Genomic DNA, 25,847 nt, shown 5'->3' with positions numbered 1-25,847 from the left:
ACACACATTTTTGTTGTCCACGCATTATCAATAAGATAATCAAAAATAATCATCAAAATAATACATTACTCTATTTTGAAAGTTAAAACTAGCCTGAATATTTATCTTTCTGTAAGGACCTACACACGTAACACTAACTGATATGCAGGGAATTGATATGCAGCAGTTGTGCTGGAGTTAGTAATCTAAAATTTCAGTTGCAATTCTGAAATACAGTTTCCAGGATGTAGCAGAAGTAAAAGTTAATTTGATATTTTAGTGTATGTAGAAAGCAATTTTCATTTTCTCCTTGTAAATATTAAAATGTTAAATGTGCTTTTGCGCAAAGGACAAGATTGACTATTTAAGATGCCCTCCACACTGGGCTAGGACACTCTGCATCAAATTTTGCAGATTTAGATTGACTGTCTCTGGAGGTTTTCCAATCCTGTGTTGACAAGATATTGTGATCTTAGAACTCCTAATATGCCATGCACCTAAACAAACAGCTCTGTTTTTTCTCTCTCAGACTCCCCACTATTAACAACAGCTTTATATCAAACACAGAAAAAAGTAATTTTGTATTTCAAAATTCATGTGATCACCTCTTGGACTGCTCATGTTTTTGGTTCACAGAAATCACAAGACATTCCCTGAAACTTCCTTACCCAACTAGCACAGTATGGTATGAAATTGCCTGGGCCTGGTCAAGCAGACGGCTGAGCAGAGAACTACAGAAATGTCTTTACTGTTGATACATGCTGCCCAAACAGTGCTCCTTTGGAACAACTATTCCAAACTTTTTAATGTCTGTTTTAGATTTCAGTGATTTAACTCGATAACAAGTTGCTGTGGGGAAAAAAACCAAACAAAACCAGTTTCCTGGGGACACTAATTGTAAAGAGCAACTGCACAGAGATAAAATTCTTAGTGGCTACATGTTTCTTCATATTCTGAGGTCAACAGAGCCCAGATGGCCTACACCAGTTGAAGAACAAACCCTAGAATCTTAAACACTTGATTGCTGTCAAGTGATCAATCATTAGTTAGGAGTATGATCTGGAAAAGAAAAATACTATACGGTAGCTCAGCTAAACCAGCAAGTGTAGATTATCTGCAATACTTAATTCCAAACATGAACCTAGAGCAATGAAGATGAAAATAGTACTACGTGAAATCTGGCTGGCATTGTTTTTATGAGTTGAATGCTTAAAGGAAGCTATCTTGAAGGCACTTTGGGATTGAAAAGAACGGTCAAAACAACCAAGAATATTCAAAATCAAAAAGAAAAATTACATTATCATAATCATTGGCTCTGTTACTTTAGCTCAGAAGAAATCCCACAATGTCTAGAGCAGGAAAGATTACATGATGTTCTAAAGACAATGGATAAATACACATTTCAAACAGCAGGCAGAGTTATCTAAGGAATGTATCAAACTGATAAATTGATGAAAGAAAACAAGCCATTCAAACCCACTACTTTTTTACATGATTCCCATGGAAAATGTTCAAACTCTGCTTTTGGAAAATTGCATAGTGAAGAAAAATAGTTTGGCATTTGAGGCTAAGCAATACAAAATGGAAGAAAACAGCAGCATCTAGAAAATAACCCTACAAATGTACAGTGGGCAGGGAATGATGAGTGAATCAAGAATTCTAGCATGTAGCTTAAGAAAATCTTGAGCACAACCCGAAAGCACTCCATTGCCCATTTTCTTTCTATGTTTACTTCGCTGAAATCAGAAAAAATACCCCCAAAGCAAAACAAAATAAAAAACCCCAAAACAGTGACAAAAAACCCCAACCCAATCCAACCCAACAAAAAAACTCCAGAAAAACCCAAGAAAGCCCCCCAAAAATCCCCAACGGACACACAAAAAACCATATAAAGGAAAAAAACCCAAAACCAAAAACCAAATCCCACCCCTTTTAATTTGTTAGGAATTACTGACATTTTAGAGAAGATCTAAATCTGAGCCATGTAGCGAAGATGGGGTGGTATAATGAATATGCAAAAATCAAACCAAAAGGTAATTTGTAACAATGTTATTTTAATATCTGCCCACTACAATAGTCTGTTCTACATTCATTTTAAATATGTTTCATCATGCTGATTTCTCAGAAGTAAAAATGTACATATTGATTTGGACCACAATAAATCACACTCTGACTAAAAACTGTGAGAGGTGCTCACATTCAGCTGATGTACTGCAGACTACAATCTCAGAAAGAAAAAGAGTAGCTCAAAGGCATTTATTTGCTCAAATGTCTATTTTTTCCCAGAAGAACAAATATTTGTAGCTTAGGGAAAGGCTTTGACTGTGAACTGCATGGATGTTACTTCACAATAAAACATGTAGAAAAAGCTACTAGCTTGTCTTCAGTGACTTAAAGTGAATTCCTTTCTAGAATTGAATAATAAGATTTGCTGACTTCAACTAATAATGAATGGAGCTTCTTTAGAAGGAAAAAGGAAAGCAAAACGTTGTTAAAATAAGTGCAAAAAACCATATGATTACTGCAATGTTGGAATGACAGCTGAATAAAACAAATGGCAGGAAATACAAACAGTTGTCATTCTTCGTGAATGACTAACTGGGCCACTGAGCACTCATGACACAGGAAGCATACTGGGTCACAGATGATACTATTTATACTAAATCTTGCAGCTAAAGAAGAAAAAAACCCTGCTGAGATATACCTAATATAAGATAAAAAATAAGCATTGAACAGAACTTATCTGCTTTCCTGAAGAAACAAATAAGAAAAGGACTTTAACCAGTCACCATGTGACATGTATTTCCCCAATTTACCTTTCTTTTCCATCATCTCCTAACTTGCATAATGCCTATTTAAAAACTTTTAAGTACCAAGATCAACAGATATACAAATGCCAGATGAGGAGGGCTGGGAAACCTGCAGCTGACAGCAAACTAACATATCATTGCTGTTTAACAATTCAGAGTGAATATTGGACATTAAGGAAACGAATGAATGAGACAGATTCTAGAATAAGCAAAAAGGGGCACCCAACAGCACTTAGCCTGAAAAGCTGCAAAAGAGCTGGCATTCAACCCATGATGCATCCCTGCTCAAAGGGGATGCTTTTGAACACAGAATTATTTTCAGCTGAGAAAACAGGAAATTGTAAAGGGAATTGAAGACCCTCTCTCCCTTCCTAAATTCCTGAGCCTTTTGCGTCATTTTCGCAACTGCCAGGGATCCATGTAGGAAGGCATCAGCTTCAAAGGTTTGCTGGCACCAGCTGTCCACAGATGTAGAAGCAGTGTGCCATCTCCTGCTTCTCCAGCTCCACTACTGCAGCTCTGATGGTGCATGTTGTATAGTGTATCCCTAACAAGGTGCAGACTGTTTAGGACAGCTAATTTTATTCACATAAGCCTTTTCAGCAGAGAGGACACATTAGCCCTCCACACTTAAAAAGCTTGTTTCTTCCAAAATTTTAAGCTCATTGCTTGTTTTTGTGTTACTCAGAAAAGCAACAACAACCAGCCACAATGAAAGAATTCAATGACAGCTCTCTTCGTCAATTTTCAGTAGTCTTTGTACTACTTATTGTCTAGTAAATAAAGTTGAAAGGCTTTTCAACCTTGGTTGCAAACTCAGTACCCAGTTGCAGTCCGACAACGGCAGGGAATAAGGCTGCCATGGTAAAATATCTTTTTTTCTCCTTTGTGACTGCTTTCTGTAGATTTCATTATTTCTCCTGGATCTGTGCTTTGTCATATCTAGGGCACAGCAATACTAAGTAAGCAGGGAGAAGGGATGTGAAATTTTTATCACAGAAACAACTGGCTAGGAGGTGATACCACATTCAAGCTTTTCCCAGAGAAAACATGGAAGAGAACAGGTGCCATTCTTCTAGAAAACTGTGCTATTCTAGTCTGACAGTTTGGGATTAAACATACAGATACTTGAGGTACTTAGACTTTGTGGCACAACAATTATCTGAGAGGCTATAATAAGCAACTCCACTGGATTAAAACAGCTTTTTGAAAAGCGGCAGCTTTGTGTGATACTTAAAAATAGCCTTTTCTATTTTAGCACAGTTCTTTGCTATCAAACAGATGGAAGGATGGCTCACGCACAACACAGGGTGGACTTGTGCAGAAACTGAACAGCCAAGACAAATGAGCACGTTAAGGTCAAACAGTTAGACCAACTTCTCAAAGTATTTCTCAGACTTTCAGAGAATGGTGGGGCAGGAGTTTCAACAGCTGTTTGTTCCAAGTTACTCTCAATGGCTTTTCCTTCCCTGAGTTTGCCCACTCCTATGTTGGACCTACATAGGCTTCAAGAACCTACACCACTGTTAGTGTTTCAACTATTTTCCCAGGTTCCTTCAGAGTTTTTTAGGCAAACATCATCCAGTCCTAATAATATTATTAACTCTGTTGATTTTTTTTCTGTAACTTCTTTTACCAAAATTGGATTTGAAGCAGACAAACTCTATGGAAACTTCACCATGGTGTTCCATAATGAATACACACACCCGAAATTACAATTAAATCTTAAATCCAAGGCCCATGGGTAGGTTGTTTTTAGTTCCTAGTACCATACACTGAAATTTGCAAATTATTAGTTATTACAAAGTTCTTGAAACTTTTCAGAATTTTAAAGCAGTCAAATGAACAATGAGAAGGCAAATGATAATTTACATTGTGCTTAAAATAAATGTTAGGCTGTTGCTAAAAGAAAAAGGATATCAAAATAACTATGAAAGGATAAAGAAGTAAAAGAACATATTATATATATACACTGAATGATTAATTGTAAAAATGAATTGAGATTATGTTTAACATATTTATAAATCTAGATCAAAAAGAAGGAAGGTTGAGATGCCCAGTTTGGAGGTGACAGAATTACTTAAACATGTGATGTCAAACTTCTGAGGAATATAGTGAAGTTAACTGAATTACTAACACTAGTAGATTACTTAGTGCCATTGTATAAGCCTAAAAATTTCAGCTAAAGTACTGAATCCAAATTACAAAATAAAAATAAAAAATCAGATTCAGAAAAGCAGACATGATATTTGAAATAATGAAAATTATGTGAGGAAAATTAAGATGATGAGCAACAAAAAGTACTGGGACATTTTAATTTACACAGAAGATGAATGAATATAATCAAGATACTCAAAATAATGAACGGTTTAGGGAGAGCAAATTGAGACTCTTAATTACTCTCATAAGACTCTAGAGAGAAATGTTCTAACAACTTGAAAGGCAGAAATAAAGCTGAGAAAAATAAATTTCTTTTTTCCATTCAACGGAAAACTCACCAGTGGACCTTGCTGACAAAGCAGCATTAGTATGAAGAACTTAGTAAAACCAACAGCAGAATTAAATACATATGCCATCATTTTCCTAGTAGGAAAGGTACTAGGTAGGACAACTATCCATTATTTCACACAAAAATATGACACTTCAAAAATATCTTCTGGAACTTGAACACAAGTTTAAGTCAGAATACAGAGCAAAATTTACTATGAAAATTAAGTATAGACAATATACACATGCGTGATCTTAAAGGTCCCTTCTAACCTAAACTATTCTCTATGATTCTATGAGCTGAAACTTTTCCTTTTTACTATTTGAGACACTTGCACATTTGTTAAAACATTTCAGAGAAGTAGTAGTAGAACAAGAAATCAGTAGACAGAATCATGGAACTTCTGACATTTTAGCCTAGACAAAAATACTGAGAAGTACTGTCCACTACTTTCTATAGAAGATTGTACAGATATGAAAACACCTTAACCTTATAGTAAAAATAAATTTCCTATGAACTTTCCGAACAAACAGGGTCACAAAAATGTTTTCCAGTGACAGCACTGATTTCTTTTAGAAGGAAAAAACCTTGCAAATACACTTTCAGCTAACCATTCCCATCCTAGGTGAATAAATGTGTAATTATATTGTGCATTTTTTTTCTGGTTATGAAAACTGGGACTAAGAGAACATCTGACATGGCCATGGTTGCAACACTAATCACTTGCATCAATCCTGATGTTGTAAGACCTATTTTATATTTCCTTCAGGTGAACTCTGCCAATCCACACTTTGAAATAGATTTATTTTTAATATACAGTTGTATAATAGTATGTGCAAACCAAATATGTAAGAAGAGCTCTGGTGTTCTCAGGGAAGAGAAGAAATCTTAATACCTAAATATCTTCAACCGTATCTCAAACTGAAAAGCACATGAGAACCTGTGTTTTGCATATCAAAATACAGAAGTGGGGAGGGTGGGGGTGGTGGTGGTGCAGGGGTGTTTGGGGTTGTTTATTTTTTAGGTAGAAATCAGCTAACTATGAGTCAGTACCTCTGTACTGTGCAGTAATTTCTTCCTCCTCATGAGATATTAGCCTTCACTTGGACTCCAAGCTCTGTAGAAGCTGGCGCTCCTGAGCACACAACTCCCATGGGGCATCCTACTGCACTGCCTTGGCCCCAAAATCTCACCACCTTTGTTTTGACTTTAATGCTCTTGATTCCTGTACAGCTGAATATACTAATGTGGTGGGAAATATTAATATAATGCTACAAGGGAGAGAAACCAAGAGAGTTCACTAACCAGCCTTACTTAAAACCAAAGGAGCACAGATGTTTGTAGTATGCAAAGCATTTCCCTCCAGTATCTGGAAGACACTCCTGTTGTGTTACAATAATACAAAGGGAATGTAGGGAAAATCCTGTGACTCCACAACCTGACGGGCATCCTTCCAGGGCTGTCTTTAAGATTGCTCCCCACCACAGAGAGATGGATAAGGCTCTTTATTAGTAGCTCTATTGACATTATTATGTAATATTATTACTACTAATAAATAATTACCAGCATTAATATTTTTTTCTTGTTTGTCCTAGGAAGGGAAGGGGGCACCTGTCAGAGCAGAGCCTGCTGGGTCCCAGCATCCCCAGAGGATGAGTCTACCTTGAAACAGGGAGCAGAAAAACAATTATCTTCTCCAGAGGAGATGACTCCAGCATCAGAAGGGTTGAGATCTGCTCAGTAGCAAGAGGCTATTAACTATTACACCCTTCTGCATGGCCATGTGTTTCCAACTCTTTTTATTTCCCATTTATATTGTATAAATCCCCTGGCTGATTTCAGTGGCAGAGTTGCACTGAGCTTTCCCTCCCCACCATGACTAATCTTACGGAGCAAAACAGAAGGTTTGTCTTTTGCAGCATTGTGTTTTAATCTCATCCACACCACATTCAATTTTCCTTACAGTTACTACTTTCAATCAGCATTTTAAAAACCTCAGCCACCACTGAAGAGGTTTAAATAAGCATCTCAACCTGTAAAACAACTAAATGCTGTGAAGTATATGTAGTATATGGCGGAGATAATTTAGTGTATATATTCAGAGTTTCAATTTTCTCTGAGAACGTAAGAGTAGGATGAATTATTTGGGGGAAAAAAAGAGACAGAAATAGAAGAAAATAAAGCTTTCCTAAACACAAACACTTTTCAGTGTTCTAAAAACAGGTAACGTGTCTATATATCATACTTTATAACCTTGTGTCAGAGCTCTGGCTATGCTCCTGCCTTGTACCCTTAGATGTTTTTTGGGATACAACTCCACACAGTGAAATTGAGACCTGAAGAAAAATATAATGCCTGGGTGTTATCAACATCTCTAAAGGGAAAGAACAACACTTCAGGAAGGTCAAGGTAGTATAGCAGTGTTGGAGTGCTCCCTGTCCTTGACTAACCTCCCTCCACCTATGATGGGAAAAGCAAAGCAGGATATTATAAAAGCATGATTTTAACAATGTTCTGCTGAAACTAAAGTTTTATCCTTGATTAAATACATCCTTTCTAACTCCCCGGAAGCCATTATAGACATCATCCTTACAAATTACCTTATTCAAAATGTTAAGGAACATTGAAATAAGAATATGGTGTAATATGACACTTACTGCAGAGTCTTTTATTTTAGTTTTTTAAAAGGTAATACTATTTTTTTCTGAATGTTTTTTCATGTTCAGATTATGAAAAATTAATTACTCCAACCCTACACAATTATTATCTATATTTCATAACTACTCTGATTTGGTAATCCAGAAAAAAAATCAATTTTTTTCATCAAACCTTGTATATTGTTCAACTTTTCCTTGCACTGTAATGCTAACCTGCTTTTAATAGCCAATGGTATGTTTATAAACTCAATAGTTAGTGTTTATCTGCAGTGACAACTGAGATCCTAATCAAAGCATTAATTCTGAATTGCAAAATTGGCTGAACTTTCCCTATATTATTCTCCCAGCAGGCTCCCAAGGAGGGGTTGTGCTGTCCTTTGACCACATTCAAAGATACTTTGTAAACAGATGGGATACTCACCAAATTCTTTTGGGGAGTTTCAACAGTGAGAAGCGCTGCTTTTCAATCTGATAGTTTTTGATTGGACCTTTTTGGCATTATGGTAGTTCTAAAAAGTCTAACTGACATGAGAGGAAAACATGGCCACAGACCAAACTGCTGTGGGACCTTTCAAAGGCAGCCAGTCTCAAAAACAAAGAAATTCCAATGTTCAATAAACAGACAACATTTCACTGGGGCAAAAAAAATCTTTAGCACTTTCAGGAAATGACATTTCTGTGTTTTTGCATTAAGACTTCAAAATTCAGCATGAAGTTCTTCTTTCTAAAAAGATCAAGGTGTTAAAATACATTTTCTTCTGAATAAATATATCCTGAGGTAGATGAGTGAAAAGGATTACACAATGTAAGAACTACTTGAAAACAATTATTTAGTAAAAAACTGACCCTTATTATATAATGTAATTTTTGATAATGCAGCTTCAAGCACTCCCTGAACAGACTATAAAATCTTAATAGACTATACAGGAAAAACAACTATTATTATGCAAACCATTCTTCTATCAAAATGCAGAGGTGTGTATTATACTTCAGAAAAATAGCAGAGTAAACTGTTTCTTCATCTTCACTATATGCTGTGTATTGATCTAAAATATTCAGTCAGCATTAGTTCTTTGAGAGTGGGAAGGAAAGTAGTCCTATGAATCAGAAAATACAAAGGAAGATGTTTTGGTGTGGACATATGCACGAATTTCAAATTTGCTACAAATTTAAAAAAATCCAACTACAAATTAGCAGCGGAAAAGAATTTCCATCTAGTCTTCCTGTTGGCATTTAAATTTTTACTCAAACAGTAAGTAAAGGTCAACAAATGGCTTTTCCATATAGTTAATTCTGAATTATAGCTAATACCATGCATTAAAGGCATAACAAGACACTGGCTACATTGATGGTAGGAGGAATTGTACCATTCTTTTGTGTAAAATATTAATACACACATGTGCTGAGCAATTGATCTTAAATTACTATTTCTGATTGCAAGAAAGCTTCAGATTAGCAATGCTGTTCCGACTTATTCACTCTGCTAAAGACTAACCAAAAGCAATACTTTTTCAATAGAATTATTTTCTCTCAGAGCTCTCTGTTACTCTGGCATTAAAGTATCTATGCCATCATGTAAAGGAGTGGTATCCATTTTGATTTTCTAAAGCTGTTAGCCTTCAGAACAAAAATAGTTTACTAGGATAACTCTGTAAATCTGTTTTTCCCATCCTGGACTCAGTTACCTTAGCACCTCAGCAGGCCAAGAAAATATAGAAAAGAGAAAGGAAATACAAGAAAGAAGAAAAAAACAATACTTAAATCTTTATTAGTAATTTTTCTTATATATTTTTAATATGTATTAAAATAATCCATATACATTTCTCAGCTCAATTACTTACAAATAACTTATCTGCAGAATCAAGTAAATCTCTCAGCTGTGGAAGTTTATTTTTCCATGTGCAATCTTGAGATAAGCAGCTCTGTAATATCATATTTCCACTGACATAATTGTGCATGAATTCTGATCTGATTTAGTATTACATGGTGCAAAAGGTGACAGATTTCCTTTAATACAGCCCATTAGAAAAGGAAAGGAATTGCCAGTGTATGAAATCTAAAGAGTTTGATTGAAAGACTCTGGGACTTGGGGGTCAACTCAGTGGAAAAGTAACTTGCTCAACTACCCCAGGCACTAAGCACTGTGACAAGCAAACTTAACACCCTGGAGCATTTACTGAGACAATCAATAAAAACACTGCACTATCAGACTGCTACAGCTGTACATTAACCTACCATATTACCTCAACTTCTCCTGAACCAGTCAAACATGCATTTGCTGATCATGCAGATAACACTGATACCTCACTGGTCCTTAAGTCACATTTAATAGCAAGTCAGAGTGCTAAAACAACCATTTATTGCTTTTCCATGTGCCACAAATTCTAATTTTCAAATCTATCTAAATTGTACACAGAAGACTATATTCAAAGACTACTGAGATGGCGAAGCCAACTGCTCTGAAATTAATTTATGGGAGATTTAAGGCACATTCCTACTTGAATCCTCAATCCACACCTGTTACCCCAGCACACCTGCACCTGGGGCTTTGTGGCCTCTCCCTACCTCCCTGCCTTCTCCTGATGCAGGTCTCAGCATCATCACATCCTTGCCTGCCCAAGGACTGGTCATTCCTGCTCTCTAGCTTGTCTTTGTTTATTTTTATATCTTATTTCTCCTACTCTTTCTCCCAGTTGCAGCTCTGGTTCTTGAAGACTCCTCAGCTCACAGCTGCTCCAACAGGGTTCATGGGTGCTCATTGGTACTCCTGCACGCAGTTCAACAGAAAAATCAGTAAATCCATACAAAAATCATTGCCCTCCTCGGCACTTGGTCCCAGTGCTTGACCTCTCCTAAGTCCAGGCAGGAGCAGCCTGGACCTTCTTCTTACCTTTGGAACTTGGTTCAAATGCATAGAATTCCTACCACAGAAGAAAACAGAAACAGAACAAAGCAGTATGCAGTATGCACTATTTGTCCAAAATCTTTATGCTAAATTTGCCTCTTAATCTACCAGCAGATTACACCTGAGTAGAGACAGACTCCGCTTTGTACCATGATGTGATGTGTCCTAGATGCTGTTGCACAACACCAACTTTTTAATTCCATACCACATTGCTCTAGGATGAACTTTGTTCTTCAATACTTCGGGCACAGGTGCTTCTTTCATTTTGTCAGGATTGTATTTTGCCTAGACGATCTGTCCTGCAACTTCATCACTAATCCACACATCAACATAAAGTAAACAATATAAAATTTTCCACTGACACACAGATATTTCAAAGTGTAAACAAAATGCATGTTGCATATTGTTTGCATAATCTTGCACTTTATTTTCCCATATTTCTGTATTTTCCTCCATAAAGCACAGCAAAGCCTGATCAACTGTCCTGGCAAATTTTTGTAATTGAGGTTGCAATTTTCCTCAGAAGCCTATCTGCGAAGTCAAAGACAAACACCTAGCTTAAGATATGGATTTTCAGCTGTGTTGTAGTGCAAGCCTCAGCATCAAATCTCAGCTGAAAACCCAGACTACAATACAGCATCCATTTTGCGCACAGCTGAGCACCCTCTTCTCCCACAGCATCACCTCTGCCGCTCATTCATTTTCATCCACATACATTGTGTCAACCTTGCTCCGCTGAAAACTGGGTCCATGCAGCCCTTATCTCATGCTAGCAAATCCTAACCATCACTTTTCTCTACGAGGCTTCCAAAGTTGTATTTACTGTAATGTCTTTGCATAGCCAGGTTTTGGAAGGGGTGGGCTACAAAGCTGGCTTCTATGAGAAGCTGCTGGAAGCTTCTCCTGTGCCTGGCAGAGCCAATACCAGCCAGGATGAACCCGACACTGGCCATGGCCGAGCCCACCAGCAGTGACAGTAATGCCTCTGTGGTAATTAGGAAGGAAATAAAAAAAGATATTGCACAAATATTATTGTGGTCAGGGGAAAATGAAATGAAAATATGTGAGAGGAATAGCTTCACAGACATCAAAGTCAGTGGAAGAGGGGGAGAAAGTGTTCCAGGAGCCAGAGCTGAGATTTCTCCGTAGCCCCAGATGAAGACCATGCTGAAGCAGATGTGCCTCTGAAGCCCATGGAGATGCCACATCTGCAGCCTAGGAAGGAGACCCAGGCTGGAGAGAGTGGATGCCTGACAGGAGGCTGTGATTCTGTGGGAAACCCATGCCGGAACACAGCCCTGGCAGGGACCTGCGGACCCATGAAGAGAGGAGACCCTGCTGGAGCAGCCTTCCTGGTAGGACTTCTTAACCCTCCAGGGGACCCACTCTGGAGGAGCCTGTGCCTGAAGGAATGTACTGCGCAGAAGAGTGACCCACATTGCAGAAGTCCGTGGAGAATTGTTGCCTAGGGGATGGACTCAGGGTAGAGAAATTTGTCAAGGACTGTCTCCTGTGGGAGGGGCCCTATGCTGGAGCAGGGAAAGGACTCTTCTTCCTGAGAGCAGTGGCAAGGACAACCTGTGATGAACTGACTGTAACCCCCATTCCCCATCCCCCTGCACTGTTGAAGTACTGGAAGTAGAGCTTGGGAAGGAGAGAAAAGTGGAGGTAGTTTTAAGATTTATTCTACTTCTCATTATTCTGCTTTGATTTTGGTAGTAATAAATTACATTAATTTTCGCAAGTTGAGTCTCTTTTTCCTGTGATGGTAATTGGTGAGTGACCTCTCCTTGTCCTGACCTTAACCCATGAACCCTTTGTTGTATTTTCTTTCCCCTGTCCAGCTGCAGAGGGGAGTGATAGAACAGCTTTGGTTGGGTGCCTGGCATCTAGCCTCGGTCAACCCACCACACTTACACCTTACAGCTCTGCTTCCTCTGGGACTCAGAGGATTTGTTGTGTATTATGGGCTCTACACTTTGCTGTAGAAAATGCTCAAAAGGCATCTCTCCAAAGGTGTTTGGGGCTGTCCTTTGGAAGATTAAAAAAAATGGAGTTATGAATAAACCTGAAGAAACATTCAGGTGGCTGGCTAATCATGGCTTGCTTAGAGTTGCAACGGGTTCATGGCAGTAGTTTAAACAAAACTCAGATCTCATGATTCTGTGTGAAACTTCTTCAAATAAATTCTGTTAGAGAATGAAGAATGGTGATTGTCCATTTTCACCACTTTTGAAATCACACGGAGCTAAGGTATAAACCAACCTGCGCACGTAGAAAGGTTTCAAAGCAAACCCAGCAGTAAAAGCCTTTGGTTGTTTCCTTTCACACTTATTATTTCTCTTCCAAGTAATGGAGAAGACCATACAGATGTTTTTAATTAGACCCTAAAGTTACTTTTGAGGACCTAGGTGAAACAGCTTGGCCTCAAAGAATTTAAATCTATTTAGTTACATTAAGAAATAACATTAAGTGTAGAGGAAAAAGTATGTCCCATTCTTAAATAGCTAACATAATTTAGACACATTCTTTATTTGATTTAATAATTTATTGACTTATACTTGGATTGCTTCATAAGGAACATCACCCACACTATACTGGTCACAATGTGGAAGGGTAAGTGTAATTCATTCAACAGTCTATAGACTATCCTGGGGTAATCCATAATGTTAGTACATTCCACATTTTTCTGTGCCCAAAGCTTGTTCCCTTAAGACTCTTCAAACAAGGACCTTGTGTGTGGGGAGTGCTTTTAGGGGCGCTCTTAAAACCTGCCTTTTGCCGTGCACTGTTTGCTTGGCCGGCTCTTCGGTCGTTACTCAGACAGAGGTTTTGTTCCCCTTTTGGGTTCTCTTTTCGGTTGTGTGGGGTTTTTTTCCTTTTTTCTCGTCTCGGAGAGGCAGACTTCTGGCGATTTCCAGGGGCTGTTTCTGTTTCAGTTCCGGCCGGGCCCCACTGCCGCGCAGGCCGCACCCCGCAGCCGTGGCCCCGGCCAGCCCAGCCCGGCAGAGCGCGGGCCGCCCCGGCCGGGAGCAGGGCTCGGCTTTGCCTGTCCTGCCGCCTCCTGACGCGAGGAAGGTGAAGTCCTTCCCTGGGTTCTGGCACCTCGATCCAGAGAATACTAGCTGTCGGGGATCTAGATGAGCAGAGCGGGGAGGGGGCAGGAGGAAAGCTGACATCACTTTTCGCTTTGTCCTTCGAACCACGCACTCGACTGCAGAGCGCCACCTTGGAGGGGAGGGATGTCCCCAACATTTTTGGCCCTCTCTTTATTTTCGAGATATAGCAATTTTGCTGTTATTTTTTCCCTGTTGCTGTTACGCTTGTTAGTAAACTGCTGGTTTTTTTCACTTATCTCTACTTTCCTTCGTTCCTTAGTGGTGGAAAGGGACTGGTGAAACCTATAAAGGAAACAGCTCATTCCAGAGTATTCTTTAAATTGTCTCAAACCAAGACAGAGACCCATGGTCCCCCTGTGACTATCACACACATACACCCCTCCTCAAATGCTGAACTTCAGATATTAGTCTTAGATTCTGATCTCATTAATTCTTATTTTACTTCACTGTTTTTGATAGTATTTCAAGACTGCACCAGGACAAAGAAACCTGATCTCATTAAAACGAAACCTCTCAGAAGGCTGTCCAAGTACCTGTTTTCAAAGATGTGTACGTTAATGATGAAGACTATATGATGTCCCACTACAGGGCAGGATGAAAACTGCTTTTTTGTGAAACTTGCTATGCAAAGGCTCCACAGGATCTAAGGTATATCCAAGCAAAAGTAACTTCATGGCTGTGACTTGAGGGTGATCCAATGATCAAAACCAGGTGATAGTCCAGAGCACAGGCTGAAGCAGTCTACACTATCAATCCATACATTATGTACAACTGTTATTAAAACTACAGACCTCTTATCAACATCTCTACATGAATAACTAAACTGAGCTGAAACCAAACTGTACTGAGAAGTATGACTTTTGCAGCCATGTACTGTAGATTGCCCTGTTGTAGAGATTTTTTTGTAAGTAGACACAATTTTATAAGCTAAGCTTTGAGAGGATAACAGATTCATACATAGCTACAGTTTTCACAGGAAGCTGCTGTTGGCTTTTTATTTACAAGTTAGTATTTAGATGCTATGTTCATGTAGAACATATATAATGGTAAATCAAGCTAGAGGTGGACCAATAGATTTACCTGTTCTGGAATTTTAATTCCAGTCTCTCTTTCTCTGTATCATTCCCCCACCATTTATTTTATAGAAAATAACTCCCACTGTAATAGATTACAATCTTCTCTTTTATAGAATATAAAAATGTAGGTTACATCAAAACTATCTTTCTTCCTCCTCATGATCTTCTCCCAGTAAAAATGCAGGGCACGCTTCTGAGACAGGATACTGTCTTGTCTTGAGAACAAAGTTGATAGCTCTCAGCAGCAATGATTAGAAGCTTTAAAACACATTTTATTTTGACTCAACTATAATTCAATACAAAAGCTTTTAGTTATCTTGAAGTGCAATTTCATTGACTGAGAATTGCAAAGAATTTTTCGAAGAATGAAAGGATAAAGAGTAACCAAAATCGCACATGTTTTGAATATTTTTTCATAATAAAATGTTAAGATGAAGGTAAAACAAAATTGTTCATAACATGCATCTTCTTCTCTTTATGCCTGCAGTGGCAGCAGTTTTCAATGGCCTAATTCTGTGGTGTGCTGAGGGTTTCCAGCAAAAGGCTGACCTGAACAGTCTTTGAGATTATCTGAAATCTTACCTGGAGTTTGTTAAAAGAATAAAGCTATGTGAAGAGCTTTATATGTAAACTTCTTAAAAACTAAATCTTAGATACACAGACAAATTCTAGATACATAGATAATCCATATTGACTACTACATTATTATAACTGCATAAAAATCCTTTTGATAGCTTATTGATAACTTGACTTCATGTGATTTAACTGACCCATATTTGCTAAGGTATTGTATAAGCCAGTGTTTGGAAAGGAGCCAAAAGAAAAAAAAAGGAAAGAGAAATCAGATTAAACTATTAATCCGTGGTTGCCATAGGTTTAGCATACATTACAGAACATATAGAATGCAAAATCCAAAGCTATTTCTTGGAACAACTAGTATTAAATGCCTGAGCCAAACAAACGACATCTTTTAAAATTCCTAAATACATACCAAGACATGAAGAAAAATCAGGAAAAAAGTGTTCCATTGCTAAGCACCACTTTGTAGTCAATACAGGTAGCATACCTGCTGCTTTCGTTTATTATTCGTATTGCAAGTGAACATGAAAGTTAATATTCTCCAGTAAAAAAACACATTACATGGCCTTAAATTAACAGTCCTGTCTTGACTGCAGCAGAGGGTGAAAAAAGTTACTAAAATCCAGAACATTAGAATGAGACATGGTAGTGCAAATCTATCTTGTCAGACTGCTCTCAGTATTACACACCATTATTAATAAAATGCATTACATTAACTAATTTCTTATATTTTGGCATTCATCATCCTCAGTTTACTACTTCTATAACTGCAATTTGGGGATGTTGAGCCATGTCTGTCCATGACATAACCTACATCAGGGCATGCCCACACTGAAGTCGTCACGTAGCAAGACGCTGATACCCAAATCAGCTATAAAGAAAGGCACTTTTCATAATCGCCCAACAATCTGATAAGTGAAAACATATGGATAGGTTTAGTTAAAGCCTGCAAGGAGCCTTTACTAAATGGAAAACAGGTGCTCCAGTTCCATGCCATGTAATACCCTATTGATCATAAAGTCCAAAGGTTACAGGACTAATAGCTTCCTCGTGGTAATCAGGGAGCAAAGACACTGGCCGTGGTCAAACAACTGGGACATATTTTACATATTTGCAACATATGCTTCAGTTTTAATGAAAATAATAGTTTGGCACATTTATGAATCTTGTAACTTTCTTCACATAAGGAGACCCATTTTCCTAGGTTTTCTATTATACCACATGAAAAAAACCCAGAGAAATAATAAAAGCCGAAGGCCACTACCAGCTGGTGTTACAAAACATGCATTTGTTTTCTCACAAAAATTCCTTTAGCATACAGCTTTAAGAAAACACATACAAACTAAACACAAAACTGCACACCTCCATTTAGTCAAAAGATGTAAGCGGAACAGCAGGAGTTAAGAGAGTATGTCTAGTGCACCAGAAAGGCAAAACAGCTTCTAACAACAAAAAAATTAATCCTAACCATGTGCTTACTATTTACAATTTAACCTAGTGCAAAATAACGCCCACTGCAAACATCCTGAATAAATAGAGTAGTCTATACATGCTTGTTCTAAAAAGTGTAGGGCTTTTTTTCCCCAATTCAAACAGCATATTTAATCTTGAGAGCTCAAAACATTTGCAATAATGAAGACAGCTTTGAATTTATGAAAATCAACCTTAACACCTTCTGTATAAAAAACAGGTCTTAAATATTCAATAGAAGGGTTCAGTGAATGCACACGGTAATGTCAGTACTCACTTTAATTCAACCTTGGTAACTAGATCTAAAAAAATGTTTGAACTCTGGTGTCAGTTTGAGAAAGCTGAATATTAGATAATAACATTGAAACCTAGAGTGATATTTCTAATTAGGGGTATTTGCTCAGAGTATCACCAGAGAACTGGGAGGAGGGGGGGGCTGACCTCTGCCTTCATCTTCTCTTTTAAAGGAGTTTGTTTAGCAATTTCCAAAACCCACTAAGCAGTAACTACACAGGCTGGTTTAATCTACAAGCAGTCAAGTACTATTCTTTGTGAACCAATCACAGTGGTTAAAACATCCAGGAAGACACACACTACTGGTATGACACATTTGCACCAGTTCTAATAATAAAGCAGAAACAAACAGGAGAAAATGCCTCAAATGGATGGTGAATCAGTGTCTATCAGGAAACAAATGATGACTCAAAGTTAGCATATTGAGATAAAATTCAAGCCCTCCATAACTACATGATGGACTTTTACAGTCAATCATATATTTTATTGCTAGAAATGGATGCTCACATAATTTAGCATCAAAAACCATCTCATATGTGTTTTGTGAAAGAAGATTTTGTTAGTACAGTGTTATGAGATTATGCAGCTAACAATTTAGGTTATGTATAGAAGAATTTCTTGTGTAAATTTTAAAGTGTTTGACCTGGCAATGGAATAAGGAAATACTCTTCTTTTTTATCATCTCTCACATCTTAGGTGTTAGCTAACAGAAAAATAATCATTGAGGGAATTAACTAATTACAGTGAATTTTCTGACATTTCAAATGCTGCTGCCAGCATATGAATTCTTACAGGGGTGTATAAATGTACATCTCAGCCAGAAAAAAAGGTTAAGAGCATAAATTAAGATGCACTGTTTCTCTCATCTCAGAAAATAAAAAAAGCTATATTACAACAGAAGTGGGGGAACATCTGTGAAGGTCAAAATAATCTGAATTTTAATACAGAGTTGTTGTAAAACTATGTATATTCTTCCTTTTTATTTTCTTCCACAAATATCACCCTTCTGATAGGAAAGTACCAGCAAGTATTGGGCTGTCTTCACTCATCTCACCAGAAAGCCATCCTGCCAGTGCTAGCCATTGCTTCAGTGGTGCAAGGTCATTCTGATTTATTTTCTTTGGTTTTTCCCTCTCTCTGGGGGACAACCAATCCAAGAAGCCCCATGGCTTGGCTCAATGATATGTGGAAATGAGTTATTTACTGTGGTTGCAATCCTCAACCTAGCTGGCAGCATCTAAACTGAATCACATCCACTCAAACAGATGAATGATCTGCTGTGGTTTCCCAGCTTGCAGGGCCACAATGCAAACTTCAAATGGATATCTATGAGAACTATGATTATTTGAATGTCATATGAAGTCCAAAACATTCTTCTATCCAGCAATTATTTGAAAATTTTAGATGTCAATATCCCATCCTTAACCGGCATAGAGTTGCTATTTCCACACCATTTTTCCCCTGAAATGCAGCCCTATTTTGTAGTACTCAAGACAGAAGGAATTTTTGTCCTTCAAAACCTGTTGTTGTCTTCACAAGAGCTATCAAGTTCCAGACTGGCAGAGATACTCTTGTTCCTGGCAGAAAAAAATATTTGATCTGGACCAAGAAAAGAAAAAAAAAATAAAAAGGAAAGGAAGAGAAAAAAGCAAAAAGAAGAAGAAGAAAGAAGAAAGAAGAAAGGAGAAGAAAAAGAAGAAGAAGAAGATGATGATAAAAAAAGGAGAAGAAAAAGAAGGAGAAGAAAAAAAAAGAAAAACAGAAAAATAAAAAGAAAGCAGGATTTATAGTCCTCTAACCTTTCCTGCAACATGCTATACCTATTATTATAGGATGATAAACAACTCTGTCCAATTTTCTGGACTAAAACACATCAACTCCTTTTTTAACTGTCGGTAAAAACAGCGTCATGTCTAAATTCTCCCATCCCCAGATACCCAAGTGCTAGGAAAGATAATTACCTTGTCATCTCTGTCATCCTCTTCTTCCTCGTCCTCCAGCATGTCCTCCACTACCTGCAGACAGAAACAGTAGTAGTTGTCATCATTTAAAAAGAAAGAGTTTTGTTCTGTCAATTCTAAGCCTTTTGTAGATGAAAACTTTATTAACATTTGAAATAAATGCACAGAGGGAAAATGTACAACTAGGAAAAAACACTTGATCTAGTGATTCAAATTTAGGAAAGTGTTATAACTTTAATTGACCTACATTGGGGAATTATATACTGAAAACCCTTCCTTTGCAAACGCTTGCTTGACAATTTAAGTATTTAAAAGGTAGTAAAAATTCAGTATATGCCAGCTCTAACTAAAGGAATCCTTTGTCAGCTCCACTGGTGCCCATGCAGCACACACATGCTCACTTAAAATTTATGGTTACCTACATAAAAGGTCAACACTTTTAATAGAATTTACAGTATTCACCAAGAGATTCTTGAAGAATACAAAGCCAGGAATAAATTCAGAGTAGCTTATCTCCTTATCATGTTCAACAGTGATATACACCATATGCTCTATCAACATTAGCCCTGTGTTTCTTTAATAATAATTTTGTACAATCTGTGCATCTAGATTTATGCACATTAATTGCAAGCTGCACCTGCCACACGTCTGCATCTACGTATTTTTCCATATATAGTTTTTCAGTCCAACACCATGAAATATAAAAATACATTAAATTCTTTCTCTGAATATTAATAATTATTAATCATGCCATCAGCATTAAATAAACCTCTAAGTTTAGTTTACAGAGAGATCAAATGATATTCCACAGATGGACCATGGCAGACTCAGACTTAAATCTCTCTCTCTTTCAACACTGTGATCAATGACACTAACAGGAAGAGTCTCTGTTGATAGAAAGCAAGCTGTACCTCCTTATAACCAGAAAATAGTGTGCTTCTTTATATGTTTATGTATACATATTTATAAGTACCTATTAGGATATAAGAAAATCCATAATGAAGGTCAGCAAAGATCCAACCAGCCCAGTGTCCTATTATGGGTGCAAATATTTTATACTATGTATTATAAAGTATGCATAAAGAGGAAAAGTGGAGGTAAAACTCACTGATATGAAACAGTTTTTGTGATTGAAGACAACACACTAAAATTAAAGTTCATAGCCACCCCCTCAGACACTGCTGCAAGGGGGTTCCCACATCCACGTACAAGTACTTAAGGGATTTTATTCAAGAACTAAATTCAGGTAAAAGAATAACTGAAAAATAAAAGCACGTGAATCTTTCTACTTTCCCAAAGTTAGCTCTACCATCAAGAAGATCCCAATTAGCCATGTTACATGGGCCCATGCAATGAGTAAACAACATATGGTTTGATGTAACATGCCCATCTAGTAGAGCACTGTGCATACATGAAAGTCACCCACACAGTTCAAAACATTTGCAGTTTCAGCTATTCCTCCTTGTTTGAACCCTGTCACAGAACTCTGTAACAACAGTAATTTGGAGGGGAACCTCAAGTTCTGCCTACTGGCTGCTCTGTCCTGGAGGTGTGAATGAGATAAAACTAGAAATGCAAAGAAACCATAAAGAGCAAGCATGTCCTAAGGCATGAGAAGGAAGCATGACTTGAGAAATGAAGGAATTACTCTTGAATTCTTCTATGCCCAGAATAACAATTTTAGCAGGAGGAGCCTGACTGCAGCCTGGCATCAGCCTGTTGGCCTTTTAGGCCAACTCTGATGTCTCAAAGAAGGGGAATCAAAGACAGTTTTGATCTGAGGGAAATGTTGAGAGCATGTTGCTGAAACAGATGTAGCTCCTGCTTAGTTCAATATACCTTTTACATCTCATTTAGAGGTGTCTGAGTGATCCAGTCTTCACTGACGACTGACCACTTGGAAACAAAGGCATTTTCTGTTTCCCATGCATCTGCATCATCTTCTTGTTCCTCTCCTGATTGCTCATTGCTATATTCCCTGGGCTGTTCAAAGTCTTTGGGGAGCTGAGCTGTAAACTGCATCACTGGAGTAACTGAGTTCTTCAAAAACACACATCCTCAAACCTTTAATGCAGTTGGTTCCAGTGACCCAGTTTACTGAGCAGCTTTACCAGCTCTACAAAGAAAATGGTAAACTGAAAAAAAAGAGGAGGAAAACAAGCTGTTGAGGGCTGCAGCAAGATGGAAACTCTCTTAGATCAGTTTTTCTGCAAAAAAAACCCACATGCAAAACACCCACTTAACTATACCATCAGTTGACTAAAGCCCTAGATATAAATCAGATCTGTTGACTCACATGCTGCCTAATGCCCTGAGCTCACTAAGTCAGTAAGTCTCTTACTTTTCAACATTCCCTAGACACTTAAACATCTCTTTTATGTACATCCAGAAATTCATTATCTTGGGAAGGTTGAATAGCAGGATGCCTATCTCACATTAGCATTCAAGTTGGCATTGTGACAATTAGTTGAACTGGAAATCTCTAAAATTGTTGTAAAATTGTTGTAAAAGGGCACCTCACAGAAATAACTTGCATGACAATAATTCTAAATTATCCAGAAAATACCACTTCGGAATCAGGTGCAGGGTTTTTTTTTCCCACATCTAAAGATCTCAGACTACTTTACAAGCTTCTATAGAGAGGCAAAATGTTAACTTGTTCAAAGGGCATAAAAAGTCCTTTGAAATTACTTGAAGTATTAGACTTAGCCCTGACTTCCATCTCTTCCATTCCATTTTTTGCTCTATTTGGTCCTTCTATGCTGTATTTATAGTTTAGCTATGCTGTCAATTACCTTTAGATTTGGAGTACTCAATTGTTTGGGAAGAAAAACAGAATTCAATATTTGTAGCAAAATAAAATGTAATGAAAATGTGCCAATACCCAAGATGCATAAATAATTCTTTGAAGTATATGAAACACAGCCCATGCTTTCACTTGCCTTGAAACTCAAAAGAAAGGGTTAAAAGAAAAAACCCCAATGCACACAACCATGAAGGCAATATGAATATGATAATACAATTCATTAAAGCACCAAAGTAAGTGCTGGCCACAAATTAAAACAAGGAAAGCAGATTCTTCATAGTCATAAGACATATGAATCACTGGCACACTGAAACCTTAGAAAAGCTGTATACTGAAGTAAAGTCTAATCCAGAACAAAGCAAGGCAGTTCAAGAGAAGTACAGTAGATCTGAACACAGGTTTCAGTTTAACATTGTATTAAGAATACATTAGAAAAAAAAAAAACCCACAATGGATTTTTTTATCCTTTGATTCTACCTCGTTTCTTTTCAAATAAAGTGCACGTGACACTTTGTTTGGAAGGAATACAGTAGTTATTTGGATCCTTATGTCAAGCATTATACATTGAGGAGCTATAAGGGAGGAAGGGACATGATGGAGAAGGAGGGAGAGGAGAGAGAAGGTGGGCAATTAAACACATAAAGATAAAATGCAATGTTACATTTATTTTAATAAAAATTCTGTAGCAAAAATCTTATGTTGTCCTTAGAACATTCACTCTAAATGATGCCTTTTGATAACTTGTTTGAAATCAAGTAGAATTAATCAAACAATGGAAGAGCACTAGGGAAATCTAATCTAATTAGATTAGAAGGATCTAATGCAAGCAGCTAAAAGTGACATGACCTTCTGTAACATCACTTGTCACAGACTTATATGCTGCATACTGGTAGAAGGTCTTGAAAGAAATTTCTTGGTCCTGTCCCTTGAATGTAGTGCAAATACACATGACATTTTAAAAAAAGCACACATAGATAGCCTCAAATACAACACGTAAAGCTACTTCACAGCCAAAGGTAAGGAGATGATGTTTAAATGTTGCAAAGTCCCTTCCTCTCCAATATATGCCTATTAAAAGCTTATAAATCAGAAGCAGCATGTAATCTAATTCCTATGTACTGCCATTATTCCCGATCCATTCCCGACATGTTCAAGAAATGCAGGCCAAAAATACTATACAACTCATAATCCATATAAGATTAGAGAACCATTGCTCTGTCACAGCAGATGCTATAAACCAGGTCACCAGAAGGAAGCACAACCATCCCATTTGCACACCAAAGAAAACCTCAGCATCTGTGGGCTACAATGCAGTCTTCTGAGTAAACTGACATTAAATACAAATTGCATTTATTGTAAAGATCTACTGACTAACAAAGAGGATAGAATTGCTCAGAAAATAATTCACTTTGACTTCTAACCTCAACACCTGCAAAGCAGAGTTAGATTCTAGTTATTTACAGGCTTGTTAAGTCAAAGCCCTACAGCTGTAGAGGACTTAGAAATACCTCCTGAATCTAAAGAATCAGTGGCAAAGTGATACACTGAAACTTAACACCACCTCTAATGAAAGGTCCTTCTCTCTTAGCATCAGCCTGCCATTTCTCACTGTGTGCAAAGCATCAATAATTGTCTCTGTTCTATGTTTTTCAGCTGATCCAAAAGAAAAACCTGCACAGAAGATACTCTGATGTCTTTACATGTTAATAATACCAGGTATTTGCTCTGCACTGAGATGTAATATAAAGAAAAGGGGAAAAAAGGGGAACCAATTCTGCAGATAGCTGTGATGACTGTTACCTCAATGCCCCTCATTAGAACTTCTCTAAATCTGCTTAGATCTTACTTGACATAGTCCTTCAAAGCTAGGTAGTTTCCAATAAAAACAACACCAAATATCTACGTATGATTTCCAAATATCTGCAGACATTGGTATATTCATACATAAGTATTAAAATTATAAAATAAATCAAAAGTGAGGGTGAAGTTTGGTTCCAAACTGCATCTAAATGCATTTTAGATGGGCAATAAAAGTAGTCAGAATTATCCTGTTCAGAACTGTTTGGATTTCATATTGTCCTGACATGAAATGTACTTAAGTTCGTGAACCATGCAACTCAGTGTACAGCTGTAAATGTAATATAAAATTATGCAATTTGTATGGATTAAGAAGGATGCGGAAAACCACTTGGGCTTTTTCAGATAATTTCCTGGTACTTAATTTGAAGGAAAGATATCCATTGTTCACAAGCCCACTACAGCAGCAGTTACGTGCTCATCTTCACAACATGACGTCTGCTTCTTTTATGGAATTGTCAAGGAGAAATTTTATGGAAGATAAATCTTCATAAAAATGTCCAACTTTTATACCACATTTTAAGGAAAATAAAAATCAAATTACCAGATTCTGATTTAGGAGTGCAGTGTATCTGGGTCCAACTAGATTTATAGGTTTTGAACTTAGAATAACTGAACTACTAGATGTGATAATTAGTGTGATAAGCTTCTCAGTAACATTGAATATATTGCAGAAGACAGAAGAACAAAAGCATTAGTACTTTTCTACTAAATTACTTTCTAGTTTTTACATAGGCACTCAAATTATTTCTTCTAACAGAATGCATTTTGTTAGCTTATTCTGGAAAGGGCTCATAATGTTATTTAGTCTGATTCTTAATAGGAAATGAGACTACTATGGCTATCAGAGGCCTTTTGATGCATGCTGCTGATTACACTGAGTTCTGTAATGTCAACAACAGAATTTTGATTTACAGTATAATACATTTCTTGGGAACATGTTTCAGTTGTAAATACAGTTGATTATACAAGAACATGTAATCTTTTTGCTGTTGCCAGCTTGATACACCCTCAATATTCAATTGCCAATGCAGTTAAGAGTAAGTAATTTTTAACATTACTATGGCACAAGTACTATAATATTTCTTTCATTTTCTTTCAATATTTGGTTCTCATTTATTTTAGCTTTCTTTTGTATTTACACAATGCACTGTGAACTGAATATTAGGTGTTTATATGAAGTATGTCTCCATCTAAAGGCTTCAATATGTACTGTACACTTGAAATGTCAGGTCTCTCAGAATGCCGTTATTTTTACTTCAGCAGAATAAAAACAACTGCATTCTTTCCTTGGCTAAGTATCAGTGAAAGATTACTATGCAGGACTATTAAAAATAACATCTTCACAAAATATTGTGAACTAGAATTCTTAGGCAAAACCTTATGATAAACTATCTTATAAAGAACACAATGTCTAATTATAGGTTATTATATTATTTCTTTTCAAATATATTTTTTCCAGATTCTAATAGAACCAGGTATGCTTCTGTCATAAAATGGGTGTGCTCCATTACACTCAGATTTGAAGCTGACTAGCTTTTTGGTACAAAAAATTTATATTTCATATTGTAGGTGAAAATGTATGCAATACACATATTGTAATTTCAGTTAGCTATTTTTGCCCTGGTATTTATATATTTCTATAAATACTGTAAAATCCAAAAATTCTTAAAGTCTTGGCTCAATGAAAATGTGCTTGAGTGATAGAAAGCCAAACAAAAATTAATAAAATCTCACATTGCTATGGGAATTTTTTCTAGAAACTAAACTGATATTAGGTTATATGGTACTGATTATTTATAATAGCCACTACAATCTGTCTAGGAATCTTGTTGCCATTTAAACC

The 25,847-nt window shown here is 37.1% G+C and overlaps 1 protein-coding gene across 1 annotated transcript in view; it reads right to left on the bottom strand.

The window, feature by feature from the left end:
- Window positions 1–25,847, bottom strand: part of MCTP1 (multiple C2 and transmembrane domain containing 1) — a 208,392-nt gene that overhangs the window by 16,448 nt on the left and 166,097 nt on the right. The window contains exon 17 of the mRNA XM_030968614.1: window positions 19,339–19,392. Within this exon, the coding sequence (XP_030824474.1) occupies window positions 19,339–19,392 (54 nt within the window). The remainder of the gene's footprint in view (window positions 1–19,338; window positions 19,393–25,847) is intronic.

The sequence above is a fragment of the Camarhynchus parvulus genome, chromosome Z (genome assembly GCF_901933205.1).
Source record: "Camarhynchus parvulus chromosome Z, STF_HiC, whole genome shotgun sequence".
In the NCBI taxonomy this organism is placed as follows: Eukaryota; Metazoa; Chordata; class Aves; order Passeriformes; family Thraupidae; genus Camarhynchus; species Camarhynchus parvulus.
Note: the sequence above shows the minus strand (reverse complement) of the source record. Positions and strands in the feature narration are given on the sequence as shown.